The sequence below is a fragment of the Globicephala melas genome, chromosome 1, assembly GCF_963455315.2.
Source record: "Globicephala melas chromosome 1, mGloMel1.2, whole genome shotgun sequence".
Classification (NCBI taxonomy): Eukaryota; Metazoa; Chordata; class Mammalia; order Artiodactyla; family Delphinidae; genus Globicephala; species Globicephala melas.
This window is the reverse complement of record NC_083314.1, coordinates 149,628,970-149,652,516: the sequence shown is the minus strand read 5'-3', so window position 1 is coordinate 149,652,516 and position 23,547 is coordinate 149,628,970. Positions and strand designations below refer to the sequence as shown.

The following is a 23,547-nucleotide window of genomic DNA, read 5'->3' as shown; positions in this document are numbered from 1 at the left end:
GCTCAAGCTACTCTGGTTTCCTTGCGGTTTCACACACACACCAAACTTATTCATGCCTCAGGGCCTTTGTCCTTGCTGTTCCTCTGCCTGGAAAATCTACTCCCGCCCCGCCCCGACCCCTGAGATTCACATGGCTTACTTCAAATATCACAGTGCCCTTTCCTGACCACACGTTCTAAAACAGCCTCACCTTTCCTCCTGTCATGCTCTGCCTCTGCCTTATTTTTCTTCAGAGCACTTATTCCTGTCTGACTTTATTACATAGGTTTATTTGTTGTTTTATAGCCTTCCTCCCTTGGAAGGTAAATTCCATGAAGGCAAGGACTTTGGTACTTAGTATGTGGGTGCTTAATGAATATTTGTTGAATGAATATGTGTAATACATGAATGTGTATGAGTGTCACGTTTGTGTGTAGATACATCTGCTGCGTGGATGGCTATCTGTAAGAACATCTATGTGTGGAACTGTGGAGGTAATGACATTGTGTTTGTGAATGTTCACGAATTTGTGTGCAAATCTGACTGCTTATGTGAATGCTTTGCTGAGAATGTCTGCGTATGTGTATTTGTGCATGAACCGTGTGTATGCCCGTGTGTGCACGTATGTGCTGTGGATGTTTGGTGATGTGTCCACTTCAGTGAGGGTGGGGAGCTGAGACATCTGGACACGTCCTTCCTCTTATCAAATGGACCACTTTCCAAAAGTGACGTTTCAGGCCGATACATGGTGGGCACTCAGATGAGGACTGCAAGGGTCTGGAGGAGCCCTGGGGCTGGTGGGGCCCCGGCAGCCTCATGCTGATGCGAGCCACCTCAGCAGAAGGGATGTGCTCTCGGATGCGTTGGCCACCAAAGAATGAGGCTGAAGCAATGTGGGGCAGAGCAGGCACTGGACAGGCTGTGTGGCCTCAACACGTCACTGCTCTTGCTCCAAGCCTCAGTTGACTCGTCGGTAAATGGGATTCATTGCTCTTGGCCTGCTTGCTTCTTGGCAATACGGTGAGAATAGAGGGAGGCAATGGCAGTGTGTGTATGACAGTCACAGCAACAGTGTTCTTAAAGCTGTGCAGCATATGAGGGTTGTAATCCACGATATCATCAGAGCGAATGCCTCAGTGTTCCCAGGCCAGCTCTGGACCTGGCCCTGTGTGAGCCTCAGTGGCTGTTTGTTGAATAAATAATAGGTGTGTGAGCAAAACAATGATGTGCAAGTGAGTAAGTGCCTGGGTGATTAAATGAAGAGATGACTGCATGAAGCAGCAAACGGATTGATGAATCCCAATGACTAACATGTTTGAGCACACGCTACGTGCCAGACCCTATTGTAAAGGCTTCTCTTAATCCATGCAGCAACCACATGAGATAAGTACTATTACTAACCCCATTTTGCAGGTGGAGAAACTGAGGGTCAGAGAAGTTAAGTGACTTACTCAAAGCCACAAAGCTCCCAGGTGGCAGAGTGGAGATTCCAGCCCAGGCAGGCTGACTCCAGAGCCCAGAGCACTAAACCCTACACAAGTCCTGCTGCGTGAATCAATGAATGAGTGGGTGAATGAATAAATACATGCAGGAGCCCTCTTGCTCTTAGCTGTGGGCAAGGCAGGCCACTTTCCGATGGGGAAGCAGAATCTCTCAGGGGTGAGGTGGGCATCCAAGGTGCGGACCTTGGGTGGTGTCTCCGCCAGGGTAGAGTGTGACCGCATGGCCTCACTCACATCCCCTCCCTCTCCCTGGTCTGCAGGCACATGCCGCGATGCAGCACTACGGGGTGAACGGGTACTCGTTGCACGCCATGAACTCGCTCAGCGCCATGTACAACCTGCACCAGCAGGCGGCCCAGCAGGCCCAGCATGCCCCCGACTACCGGCCCTCGGTGCACGCGCTCACCCTGGCCGAGCGCCTGGCTGGTAAGGGCCGTTTGTGGGGACGGGGGCTGGGGGGCCTGGAGGAGAGACCTGGGGGAAGAGACTCTGGAAGGTGAAGACAGGAGGGAGTACTGGGAACGTTTACTCTGGGAGACTCAGGAAGACCCAGGTCACTTAGTAACACAGGGAGATGTCAATTCAAAATCTGTGTGCGAGTGTCCAGAGCACCCTTGTTTGCCAGCACTGTGCTGGGCCCTGGAGCTGCCCTATGCCTTCAGATTCCCTTAACCACCCTGTGAGGGAGGGATTCATTAGCCTCTCTCACAGGTGGAGAGACTGAGGTAGGAGGTAAGGGACTAGCCGAGAGCATTCCAGCTAGGAAGTGGCTGGAGTGCCCAGGGAGTCCCATCTGTAACAGCTCCCATGTTTTGATCACTGATTGTATGCCAGGCACTGTGTGAGGCGCGCTCTCTCTCTCTGTGCGTCTAACCATTCAACTCCAGTAAAGGGAGGCTATTATCTCCATTGTATGGACAAGGAAATGGAGGGTCAGAGAGGTTAACTCTAGGCAGGGCTGGGGTAGGAGATTAGAATGTGACATTATGGCTAAAAATCTGAGCTTTGAAGTTACAGACTTGCAGTCATTGTAGGGTCTGCCCACTCACCTCTCTTCTCTGAGCCTCAGCTTCCCCCTTTATAAAAGGGAACATGGTGGTGCCCATCCCATAGGATGGTTGGGATGTTATTTGAGATAACATAATCAAGGTATTCAGTAGGGACTGGTAGGTGCTCAGAGGAAATTATTACCCGGGTCCCAGGGGAAGTGCCCATGAGGGAGCTGCAGCCTGGTCCCTCCTCTCCCAGTTCAACTGATTTTTGCCCTGCCCTGGCAGCCCCTCAGTGAGCATGGGAAGGGTTTGATGGCATAGGTGGGGAACGTGATTTCCTGGGAGGTGAAGCCACCTGCCCCATGCTGTCCCAGGCCAAACCTCAAGCAGCTGGTGAATTGCTCTGGCCCTGGGCCAGGTGGTCCTCAGAGAGCTTTAGGACACTCCCAGGGAGGCCAGGTGCCCAGAGACTCATGAGAGGGCACGGCAGGAAGAATGTGGCCAGGATCAAATGGTGGGGCAGACCAGAGAAGCATGATCAGCTGATGCAGTCAGGGAGGGCTTCCTGGAGGCCACGGAGCAGGAGTCAGGCCTTAATAGGACAAGGAAGGAGGACTAGCGTGAGTAAAGGCACAGAAATGGGTTGGGATACGAGGCCTGGGTAGGGGTTCCGGCCTGGCAGGGAGGGTGAGGCGGCCGCTTCTACTCCTTTAGATGCTGCCAGGCTCTGGGAAGGGCTCAGTGGGCAAAATGGAGCCCCTGGTCTCCTTCTGTAGATCAGCATTGTGGTCATCAGTGTCCAGCATGGGGATGTGGGTGCAGTCCTGCCCGGGCTGTGGCTGCTTCTCTGGTTTGGAGTGAATTCCCTGTGCCCAAGCTGGTGGTGACATTTGATCCTTACCATGTTCCAGGGCTCAGAGAGGAAGAGTCAGGGACAGAGGCTCACCTCTGCTGGTGGGGACAGAGGAAGTGGAGTATTCAGTGCTCCCACCAATTCTCTAATCTTGAGAAGGAGGGATATGAGCTCCAGGCGGGCCTTTGTATGGAGGCCTCGCCTTCCAGCAGGAGGTTTTGCTGACGGTACAGAGAGCCTGGCGTCCCAGGCTGTGACTACCTCCCACCTTTGTAGTCCCTGAAGCCAGCAGCAGAAGGCTGAGCTGCTGCTCCCACACCCAGTGTTCTACTGAGAGGGGTCCTCACTCCTTCCCCTCCCGCAGCGTGACCAGCATGAGCTCAGGGCTCGGTCCAGGCTGGGATCAGTACCAGTTTGTAAGAGGTTCAGGGCTCCCTCTTTACACTGAAAAAGGAGCAGCCCAAAGTCTGAGGCTTCCTGGATACCCAGTTGCCTCCTACTTCCTCGTTTAGAGTGTGGCGTTGACTCCCCAGTCCCTGGAGTGCAGGGGAAGGACCTTGGCAGCCCTGTGCAGAGGCTGACACAGCTCGGGTTCCCTTCAGCATAGATAGTCCAGGGTCCACTTATGGGTGTTGGTAGGCGGGGAGAGAGAGGTTAACTGTCCATCCTCCAGGGACTGGTCAAGCAGAAGGGTTGGAGGCTAGACAGCAACCCCAGACAGACATCTATGCTGGGAGGTTCATGTTCCCAGCACGTGGGCAGGACTGTGGAATCTGTGGTCCACCAGGCCTGTCTCCCCTCCAAGCCTGTGGTGGTTAGTACCTGCTCTCTTTGTCCTTCCCTCCTGGAGGAAGCAGCTAGAAGGGTCAAGACCACACGCAACAAGGCTTTCCTGTGTTCTGAGGGCCCTGCCAGAGCCAGGCTTTCTGTTGAGGAGACATAAGAGCAGGAGCCTCAGGTCCTGCCATCAGAGATTCACAGGCCAACTGGGACGATGAGATTCATACCCAGAGGACATAGGATCAAGTGCCAGTGAATTCCATCTCCTCAGTCAGACCTCTCCTGAGTGTACCTTGCAGATAAGTCATGGCCTGGCTTCTCATGGTCGGGACAGTATTTTGTTGGTATCTAGAATCTAAGGGTCATAGGCTATTAGAAGCTTTGTGACATGGACTTCCAAATTATTAGCATCATGTACTCTCAGAATATTATACCCTTATTATTCTGGGACTTTAAGGATTTTAGGGCAATGCCCACCCACCTACCTACCCACCCATCCCAAACCAAATAAGCAAGATCCCCCTCAGTCATATTCCTGACAGCCATTCATAGAGATGAGTTAGACCTCAGTGGTCCTGATAGTGAATGATGGGGTGGAGCGATCTTGAAAATCCAGCCACGTGGAGAGGAGATGGGTTTCCAAGGGGGAAAGGACCAGGGTCTAGCTCTGGCAGGACCACAGTGGGTCAGAGCAGGGTAAGATTCAAAATCTATTTCCCATAATTAAATGGGCCCCCTCTCCTTGCCCTCCAACGGCTGTACATTTCAAGACATCATCTTGGAGGCCCGCTATGGCTCCCAGCACCGCAAACAGCGTCGCAGCCGCACGGCGTTCACGGCTCAGCAGCTCGAGGCCCTGGAAAAGACCTTCCAGAAGACTCACTACCCGGATGTGGTGATGCGTGAGAGGCTGGCCATGTGCACCAACCTACCTGAGGCCCGGGTACAGGTAGGACCCAGCTCCTCTAGCTAGACCTTGCAGGCAAGCACCAGCCCATCGATCTGGCTTCCTGCTGTCCAGGAGCCAGCACTTTAGCCCTCGGTGCCACACTGCAACTGGTGTCTCCACGAATGCCTTCAGCGACAGGGAGGGCGGGTTGGAAAGGATTGTGTGTGTGTGTTTGCTACAGGGCGGGGGCAACCTTGCCACTCACACTCCCTCCGGGAGCACCCTGCCCCTCAGCTCTGCTGCTTCCCCCCCCACTCCTGCTCTCCTCGCCCTGTTCCCAGGTGTGGTTCAAGAACCGCAGGGCCAAGTTCCGGAAGAAGCAGCGCAGCCTGCAGAAAGAGCAGCTCCAGAAGCAGAAGGAGGCTGAGGGCTCCCACGGGGAAGGAAAGACTGAGGCCCCGACTCCAGACACCCCGCTGGAGGCCGACCAGCCCCCCAGCCTGCCCAGCGGCAACCCCCCTGCTGAGCTTCACCTGAGCCTATCCGAGCAGTCGGCCAGCGAGTCAGCCCCCGAAGACCAGCCAGACCGGGAGGAAGACCCCCGGGCAGGGGCTGCGGGTTCCAAAACTGAGAAGAGCCCTGGGGCTGAGAGCAAGGGGCTGGGCTGCAAGAGGGGCAGCCCCAAGGCAGGTGAGGCCCAGCAGCAGCTGTGGTGGGCCGGGGCCCAGCCGAGGGAGAACAAGCAGGTCTAGTCGCACGCGGGCCTGGCTGGCGAGGGGGGTCAGAGCAGTGATAGAGTTAGCCTTGGTGGCACTGGACCTGACCCAGAGAAAGGACTTGGCCATAGCAGGCCTGTTCCAGGTGGTCACCCTTTAGTTGCTGAATCCTGGAAGGGTCCAGGGAATTCAGGGGGTCAGGGGAGAGGCTGTGTGGCAGGGGAGGGGTACTTGGGGAGCTCAGGGCAAAAGCTATTTATCAACCATTATGGAAATTTTCCAGTATTTTAACAACCAGTACAGATGTACCAGTGCATACTGGGTGAGTACCATATGGGTACCAGAGAGTCCCACATGCAGCAGAGACTCAGAGCTGTGTTTTTGACGGAACAGAGCTCTGGCAGGAGGCATAGCTCAGACACAAACCCTGGGCTCAGGCAGGGAGTGGATGGGGCTGTGAGCTGAGAGCTGGAGGGGAAGGGGAGCCACAGACAGGAGAGGGGAAGGGGAGGTGACCGCCCTTGAGAAGAAAAGGAGTCTTTGGGTGGGACATTTCTGTACTGCCTGACTTGCTTATGGCTCAGCCATTCCCCGTGTCAATCTGTGATTCTGTTGTGACGATTTCAAGAGTAAATAAAACTCTTTTGTCCCACCAAAACCAAACAACAACCAAAAAAAAAAAAAAGGAAAAAAGAAAAGGAGTCTCCCTAAGAAGTCAGACTTGGGGGCCTTCCAGAGTCTGGTGCTCCTCCAGGAAGCTTGGGTCCCTCCCTCCCAGGATCCTGGGGGATGCTCAGCCCTGGCTGACGTGGGTGGATATGGTTTCAGCCAAAGCCTTGTCTTGTCTGCAGCTCCAAGGGGGTGGCAAGGCCGAGGGAGCCCTCCTGGCAGACCAGTGCCCTGTCCTGAGTCCTCGATTCTTGGTTCTCTGCTTGCAGATTCCCCGGGCAGCCTGGCCCTGGCCCCTGCAGCCCCCGGGGGCGGCCTCCTGGGCCCCTCCCACTCTTACTCCTCATCCCCGCTGAGCCTCTTCCGTCTGCAGGAGCAATTCCGCCAGCACATGGCCGCCACCAACAACCTGGTGCACTACTCTTCCTTCGAAGTGGGGGGCCCGGCCCCTGCTGCTGCTGCGGCTGCCGCCGCCGCCGTGCCCTACCTGGGCGTCAACATGGCCCCTCTGGGCTCACTGCACTGCCAGTCCTACTACCAGTCGCTGTCAGCGGCCGCTGCTGCCCACCAGGGCGTATGGGGGTCTCCACTGCTGCCCGCACCCCCCGCAGGCCTGGCACCTGCCTCGGCTGCCCTGAACAGTAAAACCACGAGCATCGAGAACCTGCGGCTTCGGGCCAAGCAGCACGCGGCCTCCCTGGGACTCGATACGCTGCCCAACTGACTGCTGGCCTCCCACCCGCCAGGGCTCTTGGGTGCCCCCAGCCCAGCCCCATGGTTAACCCAGTACGGCTCTCAGGGAGTTAACTCCAGGAGCCCAGGGATCCCGGGAGCCTTGGAGTCCTGCTTCCTGCCCCTCTCCCCCTCCCCCCACCAAAGCTCCAGCCCTCGGTGAAGCCCACACCTACGCCCTGCCCTCTGCATGGCCCTGCTTGGATCCCACGGAGGCTGAATGAGGAGGAGGTGAGAGGCTGGTGCCCCCAGCTTTCCTCGGGGAGTGAGAGGCTCTCAGCTGGCTAGATCCCTGCCTCCCTCCCATCCCTCCCTTCCTCCCCTTCTGTCCCTAGTAAGTTTGTGTGTGGAATGTGAGATATATAAAGCTATATTTTCAGGCACCTGCCTGCCCCAGGCCCCCTGCCCTGCTCCATCTCTTCTCCTCTGCTGCTCCCGCCTCCACCTGCAGCTTCCACATCTCACTCTGGCCTTCCCTTCTCTCTGTCTCTCTGTCTCCCCTTTCCTTCTTCCCTGCCCGCTCTCTCCCTGTCTCTATCCAGTTCCCCACCCCGTCTCTCCCCAGCCTCTGTTTTCCCCACTCTGGATCTTCCCCCATGTCTCTCCTCCCTGCCCCCGCTTTCTTTCTTTGGCTGGCTGTGTTGGTGTTGTCAATTCCCAAGCTATGCTTTGTTTGGGGTTGTGGCTTTTTAGTTTCAGTAATTTTGCTTCTTCCTGTTCCTCTCCTTTTGCTTCTTCCCTGCCTGTCTCCTCCCCGCCGGCACCCTCTTGAGGCAGCTGTTTCTTTGCATCCCCAGTAGAGGTGATACGGTCCTCGCTGGAGACCCTGGAACCACTGGAGCTTCAGGCAGTAGGGGGCACTAAATTACCCCCCCCCCACCAGCCCAGATTCTAGAAGGGCATGTTCTCTTCTCTCTTCTAGCTTTGAGGCCCCCCCCATACCCCTGATTGAGGAGGAAGGGAGTGGAGGCAGGAGTCAGACTGGGGCAGGCAGCAAAACGGCAAGGCAGCATCTCCGGCTGCCACGGCGTTCATCCAGGCCTGACCACAGGGCTCCAGACCTCTCTTCGGTGAGACTTCCCTGGGTGGAGGGAGGCAGCAGGGAATGGGTGCTCTCAGAGAAGTGTCTTCAGAGGAATGCGGTCCCACGCCCTGGGCCTCCAGGTTCTGCAGTTAGTGTGCAGGGCAGGGATGTGGCTAAGCCAGGAGGGAAGGTCGGACTCCAGCTCCTGATCACGGTAAGCGCAAACCATGCAGCAGTGCGGAGTCTCAGGCTTCTGCTGGCATCCTGTCCCAGAGCCAACTGTCGAAGTAAGGGCTCTGTCCAGTTAGTCACTGGCTCAGAAAGGTATGCTCCTGCTTATGGCCAGGAACCCAGCCCAGCAGACTCCCTCTCCGGGTGGAGTGACCTTGAGTCAGCCCGTAGCCTCTCTGGGCCCGTTTCTCCACCTGGATTAGATGGCCTGTAATGTCCTGTCCGGCTCTAACATTCTGCACGTCTGTGCTTACAACCTTGCGGGGCAGAAGTTTTTAGTTAAATTAATAACAACCACGAAAAGGCTCTCAAAAACACAATGTATGAATTAGAAAATGACTGTTGCCTTGCTGTGGAGCAGTGGGTGTCACACGCACAACCTCTCCTCTCCAGTCTCTGCATCTCAGTTGCCCCAGTAAGTATAATGGGTCCTTTCAAGTTGAGACAATCTGGATTGGATCCTGTTGTTCTTGAGTTTTAGTCCAGCTTCTGTGGTCCCCCCATCTCTAAGCCTTCACATGGTCTCAGGGGCTCAGGGTAAGGGGAGGGAAATGGCTTGCACAGATTCTGGGTCATGATGCCCAACCCTGTGCAGCTCACCACTGAAGCCTCCACACCCTGCTTAGGGAAGTTGGATCTGAAAACCAGGGTAAAGATTCCTAAGGCTTACCTCCTCTCCCAGTGGTAAGAGAGGGGGGTCTACTGGCAGGATTGCTTTGCAGAGTAGTTGATGCCCATGACCCTTGGGGAGTTCGTCTGGCCTAGGGCAGATGGAGAAGGCTTTGGATGGGAGCAAAGTGAGGGGGATGGTAGCTTGGGCCAAGAAAGCTGTTTGAACAAAGCAGTGGAGTGAGACTTTGTGGGTGATGGGGAAATGGTGGCTGGCTTCATGAGAGGTGGGGCTGAGGGTCCTGAATCCAGTATCTCACCTGGATGTGGCAGGGACCAAGGCAGGCAGGTGAGGGTTTCTGAACAGGGGGATCAGTTGAGCCAGGATCAGGTATCTGAGATTTGGAAGGTGAATCCAACAGCCACAGGAGATCAGAGGAGAGACTTGGGCAGGGAGACAGGAGGGTAGCAGAGACTCTAGGAGACAATAGGGATTTCTGGTTTATCCTCTGGGATCAGCTCCAGGAAGTTCTGTTTCCGAAATGAAAGCAATCTCATCTAGCCCAGGCATGGGGACTGAAGCTTTTTGCCTGTCCCTGGAGGCAAATGACTGTCACTGGACCTTGGAATCCAATAGCTCTAGACATTACCACCTCCTCCAGGAAGCCTCCCCTGACTTCCCAAGGAGCAAGTCCACCCCAGAGTCATGTTCTATTATGGCAGAACCAGGCCCACCTCTGGCTCAGCCCAGCTTCCCTCAGAGCTTTGTCAATACTTCCTCATTCAATTGACCCAATTCCACCAGCCCAGAGAAGGCAAGGAAAGTATATGTGGTCCCCTTCCCCGGGCAAGTCTCAGCGTAGCTTAGGGGACCAGCCTCAGTGACTGAAAGCAGCTAGAGAGCAAGAGGGGAGAGTACTTGTAAGCCGTACCCTGCATCTCCTGTCAGCTTGGGGTGGGCCCAGCACACCTGAGACTGAGGCTGAAGTCTCGCCCAGGTTGGCCTGGTCATCTCAAGGCTGAGAGCCAGAGGCTCTGACTGTTCCTTCCAGGAAGGCCTCATTCCTCTCCTCTCCCTCCTGTTGGAGGTCTCCATTTCCCTGCTTCCTCACTTCCCCAGAGCATGATCCAGGGGCCTGGGCCCCCACCCCGACTCCGCAGCAGCGGGCTGTACAGACTGCTTTCCAAACCAGCTGTTTTGTGACCTTTTGTGCTTAGAGGTCGTGCCAGCCCGTGGCAGAACCACTGTGTACCGTATTTATTTATTCTGTTAGTTGAAAAAACAAGACTCAAATGCCCCTCCCCAGCTCCACCCCCTGCGTAGTACAGCATGACACTCTGTCCCGTGTATCCCTCCGTCTGTCTGTCTGACTTCCTGTGACGTTGTGACCTGTTCTTTGTCCTACTTGGCTAATAAAAGAGAATCTGGCAGCACAGCCCTCGGTCCAGGTTCATTCCCAGAGATGCCCATGGTGGGCTGAGCAGATGTCGTCTGCCTCAAGGTCTGCTCACGGTGATCCAGCGCTGTGGCCAGTGGTCACGGTGGTCTAGCTCCCTCCAGGGCCCTCACCAGTCTGTGGCTGGTGTGCCACTCTGGGGAGGTCATGGGGAGCAGAGGGACCAGGGCGGGGAAGGGTTCCACCGTCTTCTCTGGGCGGCTTGGTCCTCGCCCAGGCCCGTGTGGCAGGGCAGCTGGGGGCTAGGGCCAGCTGAGGGTATTGGGGTAGTCTGGGGGATGGATATGTCGGACAGAGAGGGGCGGGGGTTCTGTGGGAATGACAGGAGGGCACACTGGATCTAAAGCCAGAACTGTTCTCCAATGGGATTCTCCAGTGGGATAGGCAGCTTTGGGAGGGAGGGAGCCCTTTGTCCTCAGAGGTGAGGAAGCAGAGGAGGAGGAGGGACTCTGCTGCGGTGCCGGATGGATTGGAGATGTATGAAGCTCCTCCTTTTAAGAAAAAGACGACTGGCAATTTCCCCTACTCAGCCGTCACGGCCCTTCCCTGGGGTTCTGCACAGAGGGTCTGCACAGGGCCCCTGAGCCAGAAGGGGTGGTGCAGGCTCGGGGTTGGGGTTTGGGGGTGAGAGTCCCCTCCGGGGGTTTCCTGGAAGGAGAACACCAGCAGACCTGACTGGTGTGCAGGGAGCTGCTTCCTGGGCTTCCCAGGGAAGGCGCCTCAGGCCAGAGGGACCCATGGGGCCCTGACCCCCCCATTTCCCAGGTCGAAGCTGGACCCTAGGAGGCACATTCCTCTCTCCCCAGTGGGGCTGAGGATCAGGGCGGGGAGCACCCACTTCACCTTGCCTTCCCACCTCCCTGGGAGGGGCTGGCTGATCAAATGTCTGCCCCAAATCTCCTACTGCCCCTCCTGGACCGGAGCCCTGCCTGCCCCTACATACCTCTGCCCCAGGTATACACCTTCCCTGGTGGAGAGGGCACCCTGGGAACTCTGCAGTTCAAATCACTCATGCACTCAGCACTTACTGAGCACCTGCTGTATGCCTGGCCCTGTGCTGGGCACATAGAAACGAGTAAGGAAAACATGGTTCCTTTTCTTAAGACAGTACAAAAAAAAAAAAAAAAAAAAGACAGTATAAAACAGGGTTACTTGGGGTTCAAAAAATAGAGAACCATGGGAGTTCAGAGGAGGGGTCCCTAGCTCAGCCCAGGGAGGTCAGGAAGGCCCCTTGGGAGGGAGACTTTTGAGCTGAGTCCCATAGGTCCAGTGTTCACCAGGAGGGCAAGAGAGAAGAGTATCCTGGGAGGCACAGCACACACAGAGCTGCAGGACCGCCAGCTGGTGAGCCCCGAGCCCTGGGGGAGCCAGGGCCTGTCCAGGTGGGGCTTGAGAACGGTGTGGGGTAGTGTCAGGGGCTGAGGAGGGAAAGGAAAGCTGGGAGCTCGGACTCAAGCCCAAGGGGCGTTGGGAGCTATTCCCACCCAGTGGGGGAGTGGGGTGATCAGATTTGCATCTTAGAAAATCCCAACCCCCCATACCTTTGCTGCATGGTGGCTCAGGAGGAGGTAAGGAAACCAGAGAGGAGGCCACTGTCACATCCTGGTGGGAGGAGGGTGACATCAATGTGGACTAGGGGAGGAGGGGTGGGAGGAAGGAAGTCGAATTACTATGGTTACTGCAGGTTTAGGAGGGGTCAAGGGTGCTCCTGAGTCTCTGGCTTGGTGGATGGGGACCCTTGGGCTGGGGTGAGGGGAATGAGCCCGAGTTAGACTGGTCTTTGGGGCACCTTTAATTTATTCAAGGGAAGATGTTGGGATGTACTAGATCAGGGCACAAAAGAGGGGTCTGTCTGCGCTGCTTAGACTTTATTTAATAAGTACTTACGTAACACTTTCTCCGTGACTGGCACCTCACAGATATTGTCATTTAATACTCACATAACTCTATGTGGTATTATTATCCCCATTTAACAGATAAAGAAACTGAGGCGCAGAGAGGTTAAATAACTTGCCCATGACCACACAGCTAAGTATTGGGCAAACCAAGGTATGAACCTGGCTAACCTCAGAATCCATGCACTTCACCTTGGTGGTTGTCAACAGAGATAGAGAATGAAACCACGTCACTAAGTAAGATCACACAGGGGACTCTGAGGATGGGACCTCAGGGAAACACTGACTACAAAGCAAAGAAAATTCTGTTATGGAGTTGGGACAAGCTGCTCCTGGCTTGCTGGTGACTTTGGGCAAATAACTGCCCCTTTCTAGTCCTTAGTTTCCTTTTCTGTTGGCTGGGAATCATTAACTATGTCCAGCCTGCTTCCTGGGAGGCTTAGGTGAGACCAAGAGGAGAAGGGTCTGGAGGAGGCCGAGGGGCTGAGTGGCCTGTGCCCGGCACGCAGTAGGTGCTCAGACAGCCCACGGTGGGTGCGATGAGAAAGGCATGGGGCTCCCTGGAGCTTCTCCCTGAATCCTCATTTCCTTAGACCTTGGCCCGTGTTTTCCTTCGGTCCAGGGTTCTTTGGGGGCCCTGTGGAAGGGGCACCATCTGAGAGGGTCCTGGGGGATGGACCCCTTTAGGGCGGGGCGGGGTGGGGTCCGCCCCTCCCCCGTTTCCTACAGAGCTGCCGGGCTTGGAGCTCCCCCACCCCCACCCCACCCCATCTCTCATTCTCTGCTCCCTTCTGGGAAAGCGGATTAGGAGGCAGCCTCCTGCCCACCCCCCTGACAAGTTTGTCTGAACTTCCAACAAAGGCCCTCAGAGGGCTGCAGAGGGAGGGCCCGGCACCAGGAACCTGACACCACTGGCCCAGGATCACCCGGGCAGCCTAGGAGGCGGCTGTGCAGCTCTGCTCACCCTATGCAGGCAGGAAGGTCTCCCAGAGGGGACCTGGCCCCTCCAAGGCCTGGGGGCTGGCAGGCTGGGAGATATCTCCCCCTGGGATCCCCTCCTAACGGGGACAGGGCCAGCCCCAGGAGGTCAGGTGGGGATCTGCATACATTCTCACCCACAGTCACACACACACTCCCAACTCCCAGGGACACTCGTACCCTCCCCCGCTCACAACCACACACACACTCACACACGTATCCTCTGTGTGATACACACGGGATGTGCTGACTTCTGCATTGCACCACACAGTCTCAGGGTGTCTGTGTGTCTGTCTCTGCTACGCTTGCACACACCACCCATACAAGCCCTCAGCCTCGCCTGGAGGTTGCACACTTGCCCCACTCCCAGATGTGCACTCTTCCTGGCTTACACTCCAGACAGCATCCCCCCAACGCTGGGATAGTGGCTCCAACTCCCCCCTACACACAGGCCTCCAAGCCACACTGCCAGCTTGGTGCTTGGAGATACTCCACGATTGCTGCCCTGGGCCTGCTGAAGACACTGCCCAGATACCCACACGAGAGTCAGACCCGGGCCCGAGCTGCCGTTTAACACCCTTGTTCCCTGACTCCATGCATCCATCCTCACACACCATCTGCTCTCTTGAGGACACCTTGGGGAGACATAGGCCCCTGGGCTCAAGCCCTGTATTGTTCTGATGTCTCCATTTCAAAATCCTTAACTTTTTTTTTTTTTTTTTTGCGGTACGCGGGCCTCTCACTGCTGTGGCCTCTCCCGTTGCGGAGCACAGGCTCCAGACGCGCAGGCCCAGCGGCCATGGCTCACGGGCCCAGCCGCTCCGCGGCATGTGGGATCCTCCCGGACCGGGGCACGAACCCGTGTCCCCTGCATCGGCAGGCGGACTCTCAACCACTGCGCCACCAGGGAAGCCCCCAAATCCTTAACTTTTAAACAAAGGACCCTGCATTTTCATATTGCCCTGGACTCCACCAATTGTGGAGCGGCTCTCACGCCCTCATCACAATCTCCCTCAGTCTGACTCACTCGGCCCTGCTGAGGCTTTAGAAACTCCGAGTCTCCAGAAAGCTCTCAACTTCTCCCACCTGCCTGAATGCCTCTGCTTCGTCTTACAGCTGAGCCTTCCCTGTCCACCCCCATCCCTCACCAGGCAGCTGAGTGTGATGGGTGGAGGGAACTACTAAGCATATACTACACTTCTATATACCTCCTCCTAGTGCGATCTCGGGGTTCAGTGTCCTCATCTGTAAAACAGCCTAATGATAACACTGACTTCGGGGTTCTTTGTGAGGTTTAAATAACATCTGTAAGACACTTAGCACAAAGCCTGGCATTTAGTAAATACTCAATAAATACTTGTTATTATTGCTATGATTACATTCTTATAAGTGCTGGCGAACAAAACTAGACTGGCCCTATGATTGTCTAGTGGGTAAAACAGAGATTACTCGAATAATCACACATACATGAATGTGAAGTAGCAGCAGTGAATGGGGAGCACAGGTCTCTAACCTCGTGAGGTTTACAGTTAACAGGAGAGGCAATCTGAGGCAAGGATCAGGGATTGGTCTGGAACAGGGCCAGGAATAAGTCTGAGGCTAGAATCAGGGATCAGCCCGGGGCACGTCGGTTAGGGGACAGAGGTGGGGCTCAGAATGGGGCCAGGGTCAAAGCTTTGTGTGTGGCTGGAATCAGGGATCATTTGGGGCCAGGGGTAGGGCTCAGTCTAGGGCAAATCACAGCTCAATTAGAGGTCAGAGTTGGGGCTCAGAATGGGGCCAGGGCAGAGCTCAATTTGGGGCAGGGCTGAGCTAAGTCTGTCACTGGTACCAAGTCAATTTCATTTCTAGCAGTGACTCACTGTGGGGCTGTTTTAATAAGCTGCTAGGCTTCTGTGAACCTCTGTTTTATCATCTGTAAAATGGGGAGATCTCTGTCTACCCCCCAGCCCGTGGGAATCCAGTGAGCTAATAATGGAAGCGGAGGATTAAACCGCTGCCACAGCTGCTGCTGATTCTAAGCCTGGCCCCCTGGGGGTGCTCCTCCCCCTGCCAGGCTGGGGAGGCCGTGCCATCCTCACCTAAGTCCCCAGCTGTGGGGAACTCGCCACCCCAGCCTGGGATCCTTTCCAAGAGGATTCTGGAGATTTTGCAAAGCCCTTTGAACAACAAAGGCCACGGGAGCGATACTTCCTCCTAGGGACTGACTGCCCAGTGGTTCCTTTATCTCGGCAACCAGGTTTGAAGAGCCATTCTTGGAAAGAGCTCGTGTGGGGCGTGTGCGGGTGCGTGTGAGTGTGAGCATGTGCTTACAAAGCTGCTCTTTGTTGCCGTCCCCACCTGAGCGGCTGCAGACCTGGAAGCCTGGGTCCTTCAGAGTTCAGCCCATCCATCCCTCACCTCCACACAGATGTGCTGGGCAGCCAGGAGGGCGGGAACACTTTCTTACCTTAAGATTTTCCCGGAGGAGAGAGCTCCAAGAAACAGGAGCCCTAGTGCCTCAGGAACAAGGTAGGCTAGGCTGAGGTGGATGCTTGACAACATGGGAGAGATGAAAGGGAGTTTGGGTTCTTTTAGCAGGTGCAGGGCATCCTCGGCCCTGGGGTCCCTCCCCAGCACACACGGACCCTCTGGAGGCAGGGCCGACAAGATGCCCGAGAGGCTTGCCTCATTCAGACTTACCTTCAGTCTGCTCTTGGTAAGCCACCGAGAGAGAGACTGTGCAGCCAGCAAGCTCCGACCTGCCTCTCGGACTGTGGGACATGGGAGAAGTCCCTCTCTGGGCCTCAGTCCCTGTGTTTAAGTTGGGCTTCGACTGAAGCCCCTGACTGCACTGGGTGGAAGCTCCAGGTATACAGGCAGGACCTGGAGTAGCCAGACCTGCAAAAGGAGTCTTTCTGCCTGTCTTTTCCTCTCCCTTTCTCCTGTTCTAGCTGCCAGGATCCCACTAAGCCCAAGCGAATGGACAAGTGTGGGCTGGCGGTGGCCTACTGGAGGGCCTGGTGTGTGGATGGCCTGGGGATTCCTGCTACAGGTTCTCAGAACAGACATCCTCAGGGGCCCTCCAGTTCAGTCCCCATTTGGGCAGGAGTCACTAACACCCAGCCCCTGCCACAAACCCACAGGGATGGGAAGCTCATTACCTTGCTGGGCAGCCTGCTCCAGGTCTGACCGGGAAGTTCTTCCTCATTTGAGCTGAAACCTGCCTCCTCCTCATCAGGCCTGGCCTGGGGGGTGGGGGTGGTGTGCACACAGGAGACATCTATTCACACTGTTCTGGGACGTCCAACCAAACTGGACCACGTGGCACCTCCCGCACTCACTGTGCCCCTTCCCACCTGTCTGCTCTTGCTGATCAGGCCTTCTGGGGAAAGCCTGTTCACTCTTCAGAACCCATCCATACGCACCCTCGCCAGGAAGCCTCGCCTGATCACTCAGCCCCTCCCTCTCTTGACCCCTCTTGGCCATCCAGGATCACCCAGATGGAGCTCCCTGAGCAGGACTTGGCACGGGCAGAGCCAGGCTCAGAGTTGTTGTGGAACCAATACTGCACCTGTCTAACTGAACTGGAGGTGCAGCGTGAGCGGCGGGCTCTGCCTGGGACCCTGGGAGCCCGGTTCCTGTCTGGCCTTGCTCTGTGGCCCTGGGCAAGCCCTGGCCTTTTCTGGGCCTCTGTTTCCTGTGTAGAGGTTGGAGGGTAGTCTATTCAGGCCACCCGCCTGCCTTGGACGGCCTTGCTTTCTGAATGTCCTGCTGAGTTTTCTCTTCTGTGTGATATTCACCCCCCAGTTTCCTCAGTTGTTCCACCCAGGGCCTCTCCCCATGCTGGACCACATGACCCGCTGTGGGTGCAGACGGGGCTTGGAGGCACTCGTGGCAAAGGCCCAGCAGCTGCCCAAGGAAGTGGGATGAAGGGGTGTCCAGGGATGGTGCCCAAGGACCAGTGAGCACCCCTTGGCCATGCAGGACCTCGCCCTTCTCCTTTAGAGATGAGGCTGGGCCTGAGGCTGAGGCTGTAGCCCAGTCCCTGTCTCTTCCTGTCTCTTCTCTTCCTGAGGATGTGGCCCTGTCTTGGCACAGGCTTTAGCTCCCTCCTCTCAGTCTTGAGTCCCAGTGCCCACACTTTAGGGACCACCCGCCACCAGTCTTTGTGAGGTGGTTGGGAGGGGCCTCAGTCAACTAATGTTTACTGAGCACCATCTATGTGCCAGACACAGCCTGGGAACTGGAGATGCAGTGCTGAACGAGACTGTCCCTGCTCCCAAGGCACTCATTGCTGGTGGGGAGACAGACAACAGGTAGATAGGTGCTGAAACAAATATGTTTGGGGTGCTGATTAAAGGTTATGAAGAAACTCAAATAGAGAGTGGGGTCAGGGTGCAGCTGAGGAGACGGATGGAAGGAGGAGACCGAGAGTGAGGCCAGAGAGGATCAGACAGATCAGATCGACAGACAGCCTGGTGCAGGCCTGGAGGCTCCACTGAAGGCTCCACTGAAGGCTCTGGGGGAGAAGGGGTGGGGGGGGTGGGATCTATTAAGCTGATGACTCCAGGCCCTAATCCTGTGCCAGGCCTAGGCGGGTAGTGTGTGTGTGGGGGAGGGGAGCACCCCCGCTGGGGTGTAATTTCACGCTGAAGGGCCTGATGGGGCGTCCCAGGGACTGATCCTTTCTGGATCAGAAAACTCACTTCCCTTTGTCGCACGCAAGGGCGATTAATGCCTTAACCCTTTGTGGGCTGGCCTAGGGCAAGCCCCGCCCCCCCTCCAGCCCCTTGGGACCTAGCCCAGAGCCCTTCGCCTCCAGCCCCATCAGCTCCTGGACCTGGTTCTGTCTGCAGAGAGGGAGAAGCTGTGACTGAGGACAGCCAGGGGACAGCTTTCCAAGCAGCTTTTCCATGGCCCTGTTCCCTGGAATGCAGCTGCCCAGGCCCTGTGCCCCCAGAGACGTGAACTCCGCACCCCTATCTGCAGGTTCTCTTATAGCTCAGTTCAAGTCCAGTCTCCTTCAGGAAACCTGGGGTCTAGTCCACCGGCCACCACAGCCTTCCCACATGTCCTGTGAAGGGGCTCCCACTCTTTCCCGGGGGGCCCCTCCCAGCGGCCATAAGCAATACAGCCATAACCGCCTAGTCCCGCTGCCCTCGCAGCGAGGAATGAACACTACTCCGCCCCACACCCCCAGAAGGCCAGGTCCCCTGACCCTCACAGTCCACGCCTCCAGTAGCACCCCAGGGATAGCCCTGGCCATTCTGTCCAATGGTGGCATTGCAGGCCTGGGCAGCTCACCACCGGCAGCCCCTGCCTCTCCGCCCGCTCGAGATCGCGGCCCCCCTCTCTCCCCGTCTCTATTCAAAGCCCCACCAGGAAGTTGTCGCACCTTCTTTGGCCCCTCCCCTCGCTCCTCGCAGCGTAACTTCGCCGCATCCCGGGGCAGCCCCGGCGGGTCGCCCCTCCCAAGCTCCGCTGGGGTCGGGGCAGAGGGGCAGGGACCTGGGCTGGGCCTCCCCTAAGCTCCCCGGGTCTCTGAAACCCCAGCCCCGTTAAAAGAAAGCCCCTAAATGTTATTTACACTTCGGAGTCTTAAAAACCATTAACAAAAGCCACTTAATTCAATTATCTTCCCGGCTGGCTCGGTTCTCAGAGCTGAGCGCGGGCCTCCCCTTGCCGCCACCCCCCGCCACCCCCCCCCCACTGTCATTGTGTCGGGCTAATGAGGTAAACTGAAGCGAGCCCTGTCCCCCCTGACAGGTTTATGAGAATTTAATAAAGCGTGGCCGGGACCAAATGAGTTGCCTCAGCCTGGGAGAGCTCATTGTCTTCGGCGTCAGCGTTTTTGACTCGAGCCGCCCCTCCCCCGCCCCGGCTCCCGCCTGGCTCGGTCCCCACGCCCGCGCCAGTGCCGCCCAAGGTGAGCCTGGGGAGGGCCTGGCAGGGGCCCGCTCGGGCCCCGCAGGGCCGAGGCTCCCCGGGCCGGCCCTGACCTGGGCAGTGTGCCCTGCGGAGGGGCTGCGTGGTGCCTCGCGGACCTGCCTGTCCTCACACACACACCAGACCCCGGGAGGGTACGGGGACCTCCGGGACTCCTCCTTCCCGCCTCCCTGCTCCTGTCTCACCCACCACTGCCAACCTGAGGCTGAGGCCTGGCTGGAGCTGCCTTGAGCGTGATTCACTTTCTCTTGCTTGTCTGCAGTGACCGGCCAGAGCGAGGGGGCTTCTCTTCCTGCCAGGGTACACGGTGGGGACACGGGGCCCTCAGTCATGACCTGGTCACCTTCTTCCTTTTGCCCTGAAAGGTAACGAGGGGTGGGGCACAGCCCAGTGAGTGGAAGGGACTTGCCCAGGTTTTAGCGGGAGTCAGAAGTGCAGATGGAAGAGGCGCCCAGGCTGGAGGCCCCCAGACGCACAGGCAGGCGGGCAGGCCTCACCGGAGCTCCAGGGGTATCTGGAGAAGGCCCAGCTGTCCTTCGTCCCTCATGTCCCGGACAGCCTAGAACCGGCCTTTCTCTGTCTGGCCTCTGCATCCTCAGGGATGCAATGTCTAGGAGTTTCCAGACCATTCAGAGACCCAGAATTCCTTCTTTCCCCTTCCAAAGTGTTTCCAGAAGTTACTTCGTTCTGGGGCTGAAGCCTGGCCTGGGAACCTCATCTGGAAGGTCCTGTAGTCAATGGGGTGTGTGGGAGCCAGTCTTCGGGATCAAGGCTCAGTCCGTGATCATGATGAAATCTGTCTTAGTTCAGGGTCAGCATTCAGTGTATTGATTAGGGTCAGAGTTCAGGTTGGGACCAGATTCAGGGCTCTGTGACCAGCGTCAGGCTCAACCTGTTACTAGAATCAGGCCTTAGTGCATGCATCAAGGTCAGGGCTGTCTGTGCCCAGAATAAGGGCTTAATGTTTGTCCATGACCAAGACTCAGTCTGTGCCCAGATCAGGGTTCAATTTTTGGTAAAGGTCAGGGTTCAAGTCAGAACTCAGTCTAAGATCAGGGTCAGGGTTCACTGTGTGGCCCAGGCAGGGTCAAGGCTCCGAATGTGGTCAGGACCAAGCTCAGGTCGGGACTTAGTCTAAAATCAGAGTGAGGGCTCAGTCCAGGACCAGACCCAGGACTCACCTGTGTCCTTGATAAAGGATGTCTGTGTCCAGCACCAGGCCTCCCTCTGTCGTAAGCTCAGGTTCCAGGGTTGGAGGTGTCACTTAGTGAATCTGGGTGACTTTAACACCCACCCCTTCATGCACACCCAACTCCCTACTCCCCACCTCCTCAGAAGAGGAAAAGGCAAAGTTGTGCAGTCTGGCTGGGCTGTCACCTCTATCCCCTGTCATGTGCCCAGGGTGCCCTCTGGTGGCACTCCCTAGCAGTGCCGGTTTCCTCAGTCTTAGCCCATCCAGCTGGCCGTCTCCTATGCAGGGGAGCCTCGCTCTCAGGTACATCCATTAATGCTCATCTAGCCAGATCTGTATTCCTGTGTCACCCCCCCCCACACACACAAAGCAGAAAACAGGAATTGGCCAGGAGAACTCCCACACGCATAAGGAGCTTTTCTCCCTTCCTGTCCAGAATCAGGCATCTTGATAAATCCCTGTTTCCGGAGGCCCAGAACCTTAGCTGTGTGATAACATTCACACTCTTTACTCATTCAGTCGTTCGACAAATATTTATGGGGCACCTACCTTGTGCCAGGTAGGCACTGAGTGCACAGCTGTGAATAAGCCAAAAGTCCCAACCTCTTCGAGCTCACATTCTACTCACTTCTCCCTGATCCCTGACTCCTAGTGCACAGACCTCATCAGAAAGGCACTGGCATCAGCAGAAGTTTAGGTGAGATTCAGAACTGGGCAACTTCAAGTCCCTTCTTTCCTCTAAGAGTCAGAGGTTGGACTACTCTAGGTTCTGGTTCCTGGTCTTCATCTCTCCTCATACGCCTCATCTGGACTCGTGGCTTCACCACCACCCACAGGTCAGTGGCTTCTGCATCTGCCTCCCCAGGGCTCTCCATCTGGAACTCGGGCCTGCGGCTCCAGCTCCTACAGGACAGCTCCACTGGGTTTACAGACCTTTCATATGGCAACAGTCCTTGCTTTTCCTCCACCATATACCCAGCTGCTCAAACCAAAATTCTAGAACTTCCTTCAAGATTCCTCTCTTTCACTCCCTTAAACTCCCCTGACAGGGAGACCTCAAAAATGGGTGTCGAATCGGCCCAGCTCACAGCCACAGCTCCGGTCCTGACTCCCAGCGTTTCCCACTGCAACGACCTCCCAACCTGGCCCCTCTTTTCCCTTGTGTCTCTCAACATCTATTTTCCACATAGCAGGCAGAGCGAGCTGTGCAATCATAAATCAGATCATGTCACTTCCCTGCTTAAAACCCGCCAGTGGCTCCCATCTTACGGAGAATAAAACCCCAGCTCCTCACCCTGCTTACTAAGCTTTACAGGAGCTGAGCACGACGCCCGCTCCCCCCTTCTCCAACTTCATCTCCCACCCTTGTCTCTACAGCCCTTCTTTCTTGGTCTGACACATGGAAGCCAAGTTCATTCTCACCTTAGGGTTGCACTGGCCATTTTCCTGAGCATGAAATGGTCTTGCTCTAGACCCATGCGTGGCTAACTCTTGTCAGTCAGAGCTCAGCTTAAATGACACCTCTCAGAGAAGACCTCTCCAGCCATCGAAGTCCCTCTGTCACACCTCCCTATTGTGATTTTCTGCACAGCACTATCAACCAGCTAGGATTTTTTGTCTTGTTTGCTTACTTATTTAATGCTTTAATTCTCCCCCAAGTAGAACGTAAGCTCCTCCAGAGCTTGTTCACCAAGCTATGGGTTCATAGTAGGGCTCAGGAATTATTTGTTGAATTAATTAGTAAAAAATGGTCCTAAGTGGCCACCCTCATTTCTTCTAGTGGGAAGAGAGGGAGAGGATCTGAGTTCAAGGCTCCGAATGTGGTCCTTAGTGGCCCTTGGTGGGCTCCCTTGTCTTGGCCCTCTGGGAGGTGGCCTCACTGTGCCACCCCTGAGCTCCCCCAGGCCCCAGGCGGCACCCCTCCTTTCAGAAGGACCAGCTATGTGTCCTCCACATAGGACTGCGTGCAGCCCCTGGACCTCTGAGGACATACCCTGCTGCCTCAGTTCTGACTCTCAGGGCCAGGAGTGGGAGTGGGAGGGTTCAGCCTTCATCCCAGGACCCCTCCGCAGTGTCCCAGCGGGAGGTGGCAGTCCCTGCTCAGATTCCTCAAGGTCAGGGAGCTTCCTGCCTCTGTGCCTTCAGAATCACCTCCTCTCCTTCCACAGAAACCTGCTCCCCACCCGGTGGCGCCCTGGAGCCCCTCTCTGCCCTCAGGGCCTGGAGCCTGCCGGGGAGGGGACTGCAGACGTGCGGAGACAGGGCAATCCTCCAGCCTCCTTGTGCGTGGAGACTGTGGCTGCCCTTGGGCCTCGCTGGCTCCACGGGGGATGCATTGCCCTAGGGGGGCCTGAAGGGATATGAGGGGAGGAGTCCCCGGGTGTGGCAGGCCTGGAGGGATACTGGGGGGCTTTACTAGGGCTGGCGGATTGGAAAGTGGGTCCTGGGGTATAGAGCATATCTCCTGGTGTGCCTGGGGAGGGAGAGGAGGCACAGACGGGACAAAAGATGACCTTCAGCTGGCGGTGACAATGCAAGGGAGACTCCAAGGAGCCATGCCCCACAACCCGCCCTCTGCTGCCACCTTGATCCCATTCTATTCACTCACACCATCGATCTGTGGCCCACTGCCTTGAACCCTAGCACATGCTCACTCTCCTCCCCAGCAGCCAGGCTCCAAGACAGGATCTGGAAAGTCTTCCTGTAGAAGAGGAAGAAACCCTGATGGTGCAACTCCAGGCCTCTGCCAGCAGGAGGGGGAGGGGTTTGGGCTGGGCCTGGCATTCCTGGGCTAGAATCTGGGGTGCCTCTTCTTAAGAAGGTGGTGGGAGAAGGGTGGTCCACACCCCAAGGCGGCATCAGCAGTGGCCCCTCTCACCTCCTACTCTTCCAAGGCAGCAGGTGGCGTCCGAGGCTGCCAGTGGACCAGAAGAGACAGGCCTGGAGCCTGGAGAGGTGGCCTTCCTTACACACACACACACACACACACACACACACACACACACACACACACACACACACACACACGAATGCAGGTGGGGGTGGGGAAGTGCTCTGAGAAGAGGTCATCAGCTCCAGGGGCTAGATGCTTCAAAGGTTAGGACCATCGACCCGTGCTAAT

The 23,547-nt window shown here is 56.5% G+C and overlaps 1 protein-coding gene across 2 annotated transcripts; it reads left to right on the top strand.

Moving 5' to 3' along the window:
* The first annotated feature begins 1,753 nt into the window (after positions 1-1,753).
* Positions 1,754-7,104, top strand: DMBX1 (diencephalon/mesencephalon homeobox 1). 2 transcript variants are annotated; one of them, XM_030870388.1, is made up of 4 exons: positions 1,754-1,905; positions 4,860-5,055; positions 5,337-5,685; positions 6,650-7,104. In XM_030870388.1, the coding sequence occupies exons 1-4, from the start codon at positions 1,754-1,756 to the stop codon at positions 7,102-7,104; spliced, it is 1,152 nt and encodes a 383-aa protein (XP_030726248.1). The 2 variants fall into 2 exon arrangements, with proteins under 2 accessions (XP_030726248.1, XP_030726249.1); XM_030870389.2 differs by having other exon boundaries at positions 1,754-1,907; positions 4,877-5,055.
* Positions 7,105-23,547: the final 16,443 nt, after the last annotated feature.

Bases quoted from the DNA above. Each gene is read 5' to 3' on its own strand.
- DMBX1 (XM_030870388.1), top strand. From the start codon at position 1,754: ATGCAGCACTACGGGGTGAACGGGTACTCGTTGCACGCCATGAACTCG. The intron at 1,906-4,859 runs TGGTAAGGGCCG...CTTGCCCTCCAA, and splicing joins ACCCTGGCCGAGCGCCTGGC to CGGCTGTACATTTCAAGACA. The intron at 5,056-5,336 runs GTAGGACCCAGC...CCCTGTTCCCAG, and splicing joins TACCTGAGGCCCGGGTACAG to GTGTGGTTCAAGAACCGCAG.